The sequence below is a fragment of the Pezoporus occidentalis genome, unplaced genomic scaffold (genome assembly GCF_034315485.1).
Source record: "Pezoporus occidentalis ecotype Australia unplaced genomic scaffold, CSIRO_AGI_Poc_V1 ctg102, whole genome shotgun sequence".
Taxonomy (NCBI): domain Eukaryota; kingdom Metazoa; phylum Chordata; class Aves; order Psittaciformes; family Psittacidae; genus Pezoporus; species Pezoporus occidentalis.
Window position 1 is genome coordinate 2,274,261 of NW_026912801.1, and position 12,472 is coordinate 2,286,732.

The window sequence follows — 12,472 nt, forward strand, 5'->3', positions numbered from 1 at the left end:
AAGGCACTGGATCCTAGAAGGGAAATACACAGAGCTCCGAGTTCAAAGAGGGAGCCGCTGGTAGCACCAAGTCTTTACGTAGGAACCTCTGGGATACCAGAGCACAGTGCTGGATTCCAGACCGAAACCAGAAGTGTAATTCATGGGAAGCTGATGCACTTCAATTCTTCTGCAGGGAATTGGTGGTGGATTTCCGCAGTTGGGGTCTCCTGTTTGTGCAGCCATCTCCACACAGTGCCCATGTTCCCAAATTGCGTCCTTTTCCCTACTTCCAGGCCCACCCCTGCCCGCCTGTTCCCTTCAGGAGCCATCTGCTCCAAGTTGTTCGCCAGCAGCTAGAGCCGATGATGCATTTACACATCAACTCCACTAAAGGAGAGCAGAAACTCAGACAGTAAAATTCAGTGTTGCCAAAAGACCCTCCCGCAGAGGGCTGTGCCTGGGGGGTGTGACCGGGCTGTGCTGCCTTCCCCATTTTCCTGTACTTGGTTTTCCCAAGTCCCGGCTGAGCGCAGGCCTTGCTGCTGCTCCTTCCCCATACGGACAACAGTCGTCCTTGGCTTGCTCAGCCGGCTGCACTGTGTGCTCTCCCCAAGCCCCTTCTCTTTGTTTATATCTAGATGATACCACAGTTGATAGCAGCAGCCGAGAAGCTGCTTCCTGCTGATTCCAGACCCCACGTACACACGTGCCACTTCAGACCTGCCCGGCCTCTGCACGTGGAGGGGAAGCTTCCCCCTGGCAGCCCCACAGCCCTGCACCGGACCCTCCAAGCCTGCTGAACACAGGTTTGTGTGCACGGGAGGGGGACGGTGGCATTAGAACATGAGATCGCCGCTTCAGGAACCCTGCACATGGGGACCGAGTGGTCCTCGAAGCTCCTTCCAGTCCAACAAGTGAGCAAATATCGATGCTCCCACCACCTGCAAGGGAAAAGCAAAGCAATTTCCAATCCTGGTTTGTAATAAGAACTCAACATTCTGGCACAGAAAGAGGAGGAAGTTCTCAGTGAGCCCTCACTGCCACAGGGGAGGCCGAGCACAGCAGCCCAAGTTACTCATACTTTGCCACAGGACGTAGATCGATGTGGACCACAGGCCAGAGGAGCAGATCAGCAGTCAGCTGGGGTCAGGGTAGGGTGCAGTGTTCTAGCAAGTTCTTTCCCAACACCATCCTAGACCACGAGACTGAAGTACTGAGAGAACTCATGCTTTAATAGACACAGAAATCACAAAGGAAGAAGGCCAAATGCCTTAGCAATTTCAATAAAAATATGAAAATCTTTTTACATGGTAAATTTCATAATATAAAAAGTTTAATGCTGTCTGGAAACAGTTTTAATTTACAAAGAAAGTCCATATAGGCCAAACATGGCTAACACTGCATACAAGGAGAGCAAGTGCTGAAGGGCTGCTGCTTGGCGCATCTCTGCTGACAGTCACCGTCCTCAATGTGCCCTGAAGGAGTCCTGCAGCCACAGGGCCACGTGTTGCACGCACCTCTGCAGCCTCTCTGGGCAGCACAACCCAAACCCAAACCCAAACCCAAACCCACCACCAGCCAGCAGCCACCAGAGTCTCTTCACAGGTTCAGATACTTTTGTGCACCTGGATCTATGCTGCAACTTGAAGGAGATGTTCACATAAGTTTGACGTAGTAGAAGGAAACGTGGCCTAGAGTGATGCACGTGGCTGTAGCACCCCTTCGATGCTGTCCCCTTGTTTAAGTAAGATGTGGTTAAATAGAAGGAAAATCGGTACCAGGCCAGAGTCCAGGCTAACCAACATCAAATTAAAGTGGATTTGGTCAGAGCTTGTTACTGTTCCCATTTAGTTGGAGCTAAAGACAGTCAATAAAAAGATCTGTAACCTCACACAGTAAAACATACAGGGCAAACCCAAACTAAAATAGATTCTACAGACTTGAGGAATGGTTGCATGTGGCAGGTTTAGTGTGAAAGTGGGTAACACCTAATTCTTATTGCTCACTGTATTAAGCAGTGTTGTCACTTGTACCATGCACAAATACAACATCAACAAACGCATTTAAACTCCACAGAAGGAATTCTAATACCAAACAGAGAACATGGTATTTCATTTCCTGAATTTCTCCACATATTGGGCAAACCTGATTAAATTCTTTTTTTCCTCACAAGGGGGTCATTTCTCATTCAGGGGGTGGAGGAGTGAGGCACGAGGTGTGGGAAGTGTCCCCAGCCATGAGTAAGCATGCACCTTCATGGCTCTCATCAAGCCAATGGAAGTGCCCTGTGCAAGTCAATGGAAACTCATTTCCCAAAGGACTTGTTCTAGTGACACTCACCTTCCACATTTATACACCAATTTCCCACATACTGAACGTCCTCTACATCTGAACCCTTCCCTGTTTCTAACGTTTCCCCCTCCCTAAAAACCCAGGGAACCATCCCACCCCCCCACCCCGATGCACCTTTTTCTGAAAACTCTGAGCCAGTGTGAAACCCACTGGAACACGGGGGTGGCAACACGGAATTTCTACAGAGTAAAACGTCCTTTAGTTATGGAATTAGACTACAAGTAGAGAGGCTTATTTCTGGCATGTTATGCAGCACTACAGGGAATATTTGCTGTTGCTATGCACAAAAAGCTGCCCAATTCCATCCTGGGTGATCCTGGGATGCCATTTCACAACAGCTATGCTGGTTAGAAACAGAGCAGGTCATAGGAAGGCTCTGGGCAGTGCAGTGGCCACCACAGGGTCACTGCATGGGGGGCAGACGCTGCACCCATTATCCTAATTTTTCCTGCCAAGTGACAAAAAGATGGTATCTAGCACCAAACCATCACAGAGGGATGTAACGTACAGACACGTAACTTGCATCACAGGCGCTGAACAGATTTACTCAGCTGTTTTGCTACACTGCATAATACGAGTAAATGAAAAACTACTCTTTGTCCTTCTGCACTGACACTTTTGTGATCATCCATCCCTTGTTAGCTACTGTAACAACACAGCCCTATATTCTTTGCCTTTAGTGCTTGTGTTAATTTCTTGCAATGACAAAAAGGAAAACATTCTCCCAAACCCAGTGGATTCTGGAACATACTCAAAGCAAGCACTTGATATATGCACTGTGAGTAACTGAGCCTACGTAATGTTACATTCCGGTATCAGAATTGAATCCTCTGTCCTGCTATCATGCTTTTCCTCCAAGATCCCTATCACAAAGGATCAGATCCATATTTTCAAGAAGAGCATCCAGACATGATAAGCACAACAATTACCTGTGTCAGCAACGTGCCCCAGCACGTTTACAGAGCTGACTGCACTCACCATTCAGGTGGTCAGTCCCACAACCAGAGGCTGACTTAAGATCCAGCTAAACCTCAAGGCCTAATTAAGCCTCACATCACCTCTGTGAGGTAGGTAGGTAAGTATTACTATCCCCATTTAGATAGAAAGGGAAGACGAGGCACGGAGAGGTGAAGTGATTAGGCTTCAGTCACTCAGCGAATTTTGGGAGTGCAGCGTAGAACCCAAAAGCCTTGGTGATCCAGTGCTCCGACTTCATAGCACGCGGCCTGTGAAATTCTTGCTCCATCTCAGTGTGCAGGTGGCCGAGCTAACGCTGCCACCTGCCCACAGTCTTCAGTGCATGTAAGGTATCATTCTGAGTCTGGCTCCATCACTGCGTTCAACAGCCACTTCAAAGAAACAATCTCCACCTTGCCCCGCAACACCCAAACACCGCCTAGCCCAGGACAGCACGGTTCACACACACCACTCGGGGTGCTCTTGGCTCTCTTTTCTCCAGGGATCTGAGGGTGCACAGGTTCTGCCTACAGCCACTCTGCCTGCTGCCTCATGTACGTGCTTGGACTGCACCGACATCTGCTTAGACCCGCGTGCCTGCTCCAAAAGAAACTGGCTTCCACAGCAGGGAGGGGTTTGCAGACTCCCATGATGAACTGTGGGGAATGATTTAGCAGGTCCAGCGAAGGATTTATTTGTCAGGTGATTTCTAAGTCACACACATTGATGTCACATTCCTGCCTACTAAATAAATAACGCTCTGAGCTTCAGTGTCTGGAACCCTCTCCTGTGCACACTTTGCAGACGGAAGACATCCGTGCTGCCCAAATACTTGCCAAGATGACCATTTCACCATCATAACGCTGTGAGCCAGAGATCAGAGCACTCAGGAAAACCAGAGCTCTTCTCTCTGACACACACACCCCACCTCCCACTGAGGCTCACCCTGCTCGCTATGCCCCAAACTTCTTTTTGAGCAGACCAACCAGCAAAATAGCACCTGAACGGTTTCCCCTCAGGAAAGGGTTACCTGAGATGCAGGTTTTAGAATGGGGCACTTCTGTCCTCTTGCCTTTGTTTCACCAGCCTCTAAATGATGCAAGAGAACTGCCAGTATCATGCTGCTACGGACTTTTACTGCCAGCAATTTCTCGTGCTTGGCTAACTTGGCAGAGATGTGGTTATGTTATCTTGTCCTCTCTGACAGCCTTCAAAAGCAATCAAATAAATGGCTTGTACTTCTCCAGGCAGAAGCCTGTGCATACTTTCTCTGTGGTATACACGAAGTTCTGCCTCCTCTCTGATCCCTGATATGTATAATTTCTGTGAAAAGGCCAGCTGTAATGCCTCCTGTTAGGTTAAGAAATACAAGTACGTGGCTTAAAAATTAGTGTTTTATGAACAGACAACTAGATTCATTGGACCTGTTGCTGCTAATACTGAACACTACATAGAACCTATTACCAAGTGAGTCTGGCCAAGGTCCTGATAAGGGAAACCAAAACCCATCTGTGTAGAGCCCGTGCTCCTGCACAGTGACAGACGGGGCCAATCTGTCACGTTCCTGTGCATTGCCAACTGCGGGTATGACCATGGCTTCGTAGATAATGGTTCTGTACTGATAAAGGCAAGTGGGCAGAAGCAGATACTTGAACAGATTGTGAGTCATCAGCTGGTACTCAAGAGATTTCAACATTTGGAGGAAGGAAAAAATCTTCCCGGTGACAGGAATTTATAACCATTCCCAGATGGCAGCCTCACGGGGCGCGTGGTGCCTGGAGCACTGCTGGGAGCTGGGGAGTGAGTCGGTGTCACTGCACCGGTGGTTTCAGAGCGCTTGTGTCCATTTGGAGGGTTCTTTTGTGGAGAAGCAGCTAGGTGTTGCCCAACGGACAGGTCCTTTAGTTCCAGCTTATCGACACTTTCTTCTTTGCTGTGCCGTGGAGATAAATTGAGCAAACTGAGGACATCTTTCTTAGAAGTCATTGTTCCAGGAGCCCCTCGCAGAATCTTTACAGGGCCAGGGGAGTGGTGGGGACTGCTTTGCCAGAACATCTTTAAGTTGTGAATTGCTTGCACTTTTTCATCAATGGCAGCCATTTTCAACTTGTCTATGTCTGGGGCATCAGCTGGACTTGAGCGAGCAGAACCAGCTGAGGAGTAAGAAAGAGCAGGAGACGGAGTGCTGCCACCCGGAGACTGATGCCCTGAGCTCGGAGAGATATTTCTGGGTGATTTAGAAATATGAGCACTGTAGGGAGAGCTGGGGTACTTGAGCTTGAAGTGAGGCTGCTCAGTTAACGACACATGTGAATCACAACTTGGAGATGGCTGCCCACTGTATTGGCCTGTGCCTTCTTTGTTTGACATCTCTGAAGTTGTGGGGCTGTTATAGCCAGAACTCACTTTCTGAAGGGATGAACTCCTTGTGGGAGGCTTTGGTTTCATTGCAAGAGGTGAAGACTGATTCTTCTGGCTAGAGCTGATGGGCCGACTGAACGCGCTGGTCTCTGAAGATCTGAATGCGGATGCACCCACTGGGCTGGGAGCCCCATCATCGGAATTGTTGCTCTTGCTTATCTGGCTGCTGCTCCTCTGAAGACGTTCAACAGCAATGAGGTGACTCTGAGTTTCCTCCAGGATTTTTTGGGCCAACTCCTGCGGATCAAGCTTTGGATTACTGTCCTCCTGGGATTTAACAGTGCTGTCAGTCTCAGTGCTAGACTGGTCAGATTCCCCCGTATCAGAACTTGCGAGTTTCCCAACCTTTTGGAAAGGTGAATTTGGACTGGGAATAAGAGTCATTTTAACAGGAGAATTTGGGGTACTTATGCTCCCTTTGGAGTTGACAGACTCTTTAATGCCTCCAGTCTGACCAGTTTTGGACTGTTTGTGATCAGGGGAAAACCTTGGTTTTATGTTTTCTTGGTAACTGGCCAAAGGCTCATTGCTGATTATAGAAAAACCTTCATACTCTTCCTCATCTTTGCTGACTACAGTGCTGCTCTGTGGTGACAACTGGCTCTGTCCTGCAGACCTATGTGGATAGATGTTCTTGGGCTTCTCGTAGTCCTGGCGTCCTCTGTGTCCCACACCATCTGCCATGCTCTCTGGCTTGGAAACAAAACTCATGGAAGAAGCAATGGAGCTCAGGCTATACACAGAAATGGCATCTGATGCAATGCTGTCTGGACAAGTAGGGGAGAATGGAGGGTTTTGATACTGGGGTATGGGGTTGGAAATAGACTGAGCAGAAGCCAGTGACTCTAGTGATGAGGAACTGTCCAGGCTAAGGCGCTTAGGCAGCTCTGTGGAATCTAAAATAGAAGAAAAGAAACATGTACAAACATGCCCCTAGACACACAGTAAAACCAACCAAACTTGTTAGAGGAAACGCTACAAAACGTACCCTCAGAGTCTGTGCTACTTCAGAAAACCCAACTGCTATGTAGGTGAGAAAAAAACTGCACAGCCCAAGAAATGCACAGGCAGGAACCTCAGTGCAGGCACCTGAGATGAAACTTGTCAATTCATTCTCATGTCACATCTCAAACCCAAGAATTCTACATCCTCCAACTGCTAGACTCTAATTCCAGCTCTGGCCTCAGCCGAATCTTAGTGCTTGTTTCCCATATAAAAACCACATTTGCTGTTGCATGAGCTATGGTCTGTAGGACACGTGTGTGATCTCTGCAAAAGGCAAGAGTGTGAGGTTTCTCTAGAAGCCACTCTGATCAAATCGTCAGACAACACAGGAGACACAACGACTGTAAGCAGCTTTACCAAAAAGTGCCAGCAAGGATTGTAGGGCAAAGTGCATGGTCCTCCTGTTAGCTTGTTTCCCAGTTTTCAGAATCACCTCCTCCTGGCCAACTTCACAAAGGTCAAAACCTGTAGAGGAACATGAAGCAGAAAATAACCTCAGAAAGACCCAGCGTCTTAAACAAGTGTAAACCCATTTGTAACACAGATGGATCAAAGAGAGCTGAGATCCTGCAGTGTCCTGGAATGATGACACTGTGCTGCAATTTACACTTTGTGGGTTTGTTTTTATTACCATTTATTACTATTTAGCACTTCTCCAGCAGGTGCTGGGAGCTTTATAGTACTGGACTGTGAACACATACACATGAGCGCTCCTGTCCAAACTGACAGACAACATACACTACTATTTTTTAACTTGAAAATTATTTGGAATCATTGGGGAATGACATACAGGGGACAGTGTCCCCCATGCCCCCACCATTCATCAATCCAAAGCTTTCTCACAGAAACCGGTCTGGAGAAGATTGCAGGCCTTGGAATTTGGCAAACAAAGGCTGGGCTGCAGGAGGCATGGCTGTGTGTAAGAAATGATGCCTGGCTTCTACAAGCTCCTCAAGCAGCCTTCTTGGATATCTCTTCCTGCCAATGCCTTTTTACTAACTCTAAGCAATGCCCAAACCAGAATAAAATCTAGTTTGCTATTTAGTTCTCATATGTCTTTCCTGCAGGATGTAGACCCTGGTACACAGCATCACCCTGGTATAACCTCCCCCTGCTGACTGCACAGGTTTCTCTGAGAAAGGAATGATTAGTTCACTTCAGGCAGAAGGCAAGAAGCAAGCTCAAAAGTATGTGTTAGGAACAAGAGGGGAACAGGATCCTGAAACAAAAATGGGTTAAACCAACTTGACGATACCAAGCTGCTCTCAGCCCTGAAATCCATGCTCTGCTGACTCGGGAGATGTTTTGGTGCATGAGAAAAACACCCCTTACCACTGGCCAGGCAGTGAGCGAGAGAGCCCTGTGGGTTTGAACTGAGATGGACCAAGCAGGCAGGGATGACACCCAGGGATGCAAGTACCAAAGAGCACCCAGACAAACAAATCTAAAGCTGTGAGTCTTATCACTACTTGAAGCCATCATATGAGACACTAGCAATAGTTCTATAGTTTTAAGAAGACAATGGAAAGAAGTGTTCTCCTACCTAGAGCTGCCAGGAACTCATGACAGCCGGGTAGCCTCCAGAGCTGGACACTGATGGAAACCTGGATTGGTGCAGAGGAGAAATCTTGCTCCTTCTCGCCTGCCTGAAGTTGAACCAGAACTTGATGCAGCTGAAGGTAACAATACAAACATTAGCCATTGTTTACAATCACACCACTGCTTTTCTGACAGTCACAGCCCAGGCAATGCGCTGCAAACATCCCTTTCCCTGTACATCCATGTACATCCTGAACAGAACAGTGAGATGAAAAGGTCTGGCAGGGGGACAGTCTGGGGACAGCAACAATGGACAAACCTGAACAGCAGTAAAGGCAGGGACAGAACACGGGTGAGGGCTGGGGGAAGGGAGAGGGAAGGAAGTGTGCAGCCAGTGGAAACTGAGCAAGAAGGACAGGAGGAACATCTGTGAACTGAAAGAAAAGCAAAGAGATGCTTTGGGGCTGCTCACAGAAATATACTAAAGCCCATTCCATGACTGAGCCGTACTCCTTATGCAAGTCCCAGGAAACTCCTTCTCAGCGTTTAACTGGGCAGAGCAAGTCATATGAAACCATGGAAGACTTTCCTAATACCTCCATGGCCTCCAGGAAAGAAGTTTCTCAACTGTGCCCAAGGGACAGGAGTAGCAGAGTAGAAAGGAAACATGTTTATGAAGATCTGACACAAATTAAGGTGCCAGGATTCCATATTATTCAAAAACACAGCCAGGGCAGGAAGGATGGAAAGTCATTAACGAGGGACCAGCTAACCTCAGGACCACCCATCTCTTACAACCCACACAAGCTTGCATGGTCTTTTTCCCACAGTAGGACATGGAGAAAATTCCAGGCCTAAAAGCAGGAACTCTGAAGCACAGGGAAATGGGTCTGCAGTGACTGAGGCATTCTACCCTGCACGGCTGTGGCATCCCCCAGTGTAATACTCACCATTCCCACCATATTTTTAACAGCCTTCGGGCAGCAGATGACAAGAAAGGAAAAGAGAGGAGAAAAGAAAGAAGACAGGTTATTCTGTGCTACACAATGCCCGTGATCGGGAGCCCTGCAGTGACACATCCACATGCAAACCAGCATTCTGACTGCAAGACGCTCTATCCATAGAAAGAAGGGAGCAATGGAAGTGGCCTGAGCTGTGAATCAGGAGTCCAACAGCATGGGAACAGGCAGCTGGAATCTGGGAGTGTCCAGATCACAACCGACTCCAACAGGCACACTCAGGCCAACCCATGTTCTGCCAGAAAGCTGAACATAAACCAAGCTCTTCTCTTGTTCTCCCTGGGATACATTATTGGCAATCCCTAACTTTTCCTTGCACATGTGATGCTGCTGAAGTGCTCTCTTTGGTTCTACCTTCTGCTTTGCACTACAGATAAGCATTTTCTATTCAGAGCAAAAGACCAGGGTCCCTGCCTTGCTGCTTCACAAATGCCAAGAGCTGCTCCCGTAGGACACCCATCACCCACACAGGACAAAGGGACTGCCAAAGGGACTGGACCAGCCACTGCTTGACCGGTCACCACGTTTTGGGTTTGAACAAAGTCTCCTCTCCTCTGGGACAGGCAGAGCTGGAGCTGCTCACATCGGAGCTGCAGAGAGCTGGGAGGGGAAGAAAGGCAGCAGTGGCAGCGAAAGGGAGGGCTCAGCTGAAACCCCCCCCAGCCTGTAGCTGGATAACTCTGTGCAAAGGAAAATCTACCTGGGGCTTGGGCTACAGAGGAACATCTGCAAAAACAGAGCAACACCCGGCCAGCATTTACTGCATGGGGCAGCTGAGGAACCATGAGTTCTTTTGTTAGTTTTGTTCAGCGACCTGAATGCTTTTCCTTGGGTGATTAAATAATCTGAGGCAAGAAGGCAAATGTGAAGTAATCTCATGGACACTAACACATTTGGATTTATTGGAATGTTTTCTTCTGCTCATCACATCCCTTCAACTCTGAGCCTCCCTCTGGTGGCACTAAGGAAAATATAATCCTGTTATTCAATCACAGAAGTCTCAGGCACTGACAAAAAGAGCCAAGGCAAGAAAGCAAAATGCCATGAAGGACAAGGCATAAGAAATACCTTGTGCACTACTGCAGATCATAACGAGAAAACCTTTCCTTGAAGCAGACTCAGTGTCATGGATTGACAAAACAGGCCTCTTAGCGGGTAACAGCAAAGCTGGGGCTCTTGTTTTGTGTGTTGTGCAGACAGACAACACAACAGAATGAAGGGGAGAATTCTGAAGCTACAGAGATAATTCCAGCTACCCACCATGGAACTTCCCTAGAACGCTTCTGCATGGGGAAGGGGAAAAGAAAGGTGAGCTGTACCCCCATTTGCTCTGTGCAGTGTGCTCATTCAGTAGAGCAGGCAAATGATCAAGATAAATGTAATTTGAGGAGCAATTGGGACAGTAAGAGACATGTAATGGAAAGCCAGCCAGGCTGGTGGCACAGGGAAGGGTTAAGCTAGGCATGCTAGAGAGACTGGAGAGAGGGAGGAAAGTGAAGGAGATTGTGGGGAGCAGGGAGGAGTCCCACTGCCTTTCTCCTGAAGGCAGTGATCCCGTCAGCAGAGCTATGAGCACGCACACCAGGAGCGGCACAGGCTCAGCAAGTTTTCTGACAGACCTTGCACTGTCCAAAGTCAACAGTACCTTGGCACTTTGGTAATTACAGTGGAGAAAGACCAGCCAACACGGGCCCTAGACAGGATGGCCAAATAGCAATTAGTGGTTCTGCCACTCATTTCCCATGTTTTGCTTCCCCCTCACTGCAGTAGGTATGATGTTTTCACTTCTGTCACTGAATGGAGAGGCTCAAGGCCATGCAGCCCAGTGGTATACCTGCATTTTTCTCTTCTGGACACAGACTTCCATTCACACAAACAGGTAAGTTTGGAAATTCAACCCTGAGGTCTCATTGAGCTCTGGGTCAATCGATCAGGGCATAAACCATTCTGGGTGTTTCTGAGGAACCATTTGGAAACAGGTACTGGGGGAAAACTTCCCAACTCACCCTGTTGATAAGCTGTTCTCCTGTTTCTGAAGCTGTGATAAGCTTACAAAGTGCCTGAAGTGCAGGGTTAGGCAAACCTGAAAAACATCAGCAGAAACAGGGATTGTTCGGCATCTGTCTCTTGACTGCTAGACATGCAACAAACCTGAACAGAACACAGACTCAGCTAATTCCTAAAATCTCTGCCCCACATCACTGACCAGAAGAGCAGCAACTTCCAGAAAGCAGAAGGTTTTCCCACTTTGCATCTGATTATACATTTTCTGACTGAGAGCTGGGAGAACGGAATGGTCACTTCATGTTTCTCAGATACTGGACCCAGGAGTAAGTGATTCCCATCTATGGCAAAATTTTCAGTAAGCACTGTCAGAACTTTTACCCTGCTAAATACTTCATTGATGTAAAACATCAGTGGTTTACAGCCTGCATCACAGGAAGGCAGGGGAAGGTTGATGTCTGCTTGGACAGAGCCCATGCTGGCCTGCGCTTACCTAGGAGGGACTGTATGGTGGTGCTGCACTGCTGCAGCCGGTCACCAGGGTCAGAGGTTGGGAAGAACACTGCTGCTGGCAGACCACTGGCTGGAGGGTCCAGCCGAAATCCTACCGCGGTGAGTAGTGCCTGCCAGCCTGGAATGCCACCCACTTTATTCTCCACACTTTGCTGGGAGGTATACATGGAGTTGTGCTGCCCGTTCTGGATTCGCTGCAACGATTTCTCCACCTTTGGGGCAAATACAGCATTAGGTTATTTTAGAAGAGATTTTTGTTAACTGGCTCTTTCTACACAGCAAGAAGGCAGGAACAGCAGGTTGAGAGACAGCAAACACATGGTTGAACATGCCTGTCTTACACAGAAGGATGTTAGTGCTCTTGAAAACAGACTCCAGTAACTCGGCACTCACAGCTCTAAAATCACTGTGATGACTGTCAATGCTCTCTGGGATGCTGGGGAAGGTAATGCCACAGGAAGCTAAGTACCAGTTTGTCTGTGACAGTTTCCCCTAAGCCTTGCACCTGAATTTCTCCCCAAAAGATCTCATGTTCAGATTTCCGTCTCTTGCAGCCACTTCTTATCACCAAGCAAGAGTCTGCAGCTACATGGTAAACAGCAGAGATGTGTGTCCACAAAACCCAGCAACTGGGAGCACTAGCAGTATTTGCAGGTTTTCCTCATCCTATGGATACTCCA

The 12,472-nt window shown here is 48.1% G+C and overlaps 2 protein-coding genes across 7 annotated transcripts in view; one reads left to right on the plus strand and one right to left on the minus strand.

The window, feature by feature from the left end:
• CCDC117 (coiled-coil domain containing 117) overlaps nt 1–12,472 on the plus strand; it is a 297,697-nt gene that overhangs the window by 121,640 nt on the left and 163,585 nt on the right. The window lies entirely within an intron of this gene.
• The window catches only part of TTC28 (tetratricopeptide repeat domain 28), a 123,202-nt gene continuing 111,923 nt past the window's right edge, over nt 1,194–12,472 (minus strand). For 4 of the 6 annotated variants that reach the window (XM_062616033.1, XM_062616056.1, XM_062616066.1 and 1 more), the window contains 6 exons: nt 11,773–12,004; nt 11,282–11,358; nt 9,207–9,230; nt 8,261–8,390; nt 7,075–7,182; nt 1,194–6,608 (listed from right to left, as the gene is read on the minus strand). In XM_062616033.1, the coding sequence (XP_062472017.1) occupies nt 4,981–6,608; nt 7,075–7,182; nt 8,261–8,390; nt 9,207–9,230; nt 11,282–11,358; nt 11,773–12,004 (2,199 nt within the window). In that variant the 3' untranslated portion in view covers nt 1,194–4,980. The remainder of the gene's footprint in view (nt 6,609–7,074; nt 7,183–8,260; nt 8,391–9,206; nt 9,231–11,281; nt 11,359–11,772; nt 12,005–12,472) is intronic. The other 2 variants (XR_009964296.1, XM_062616046.1) reach the window with 2 other exon arrangements.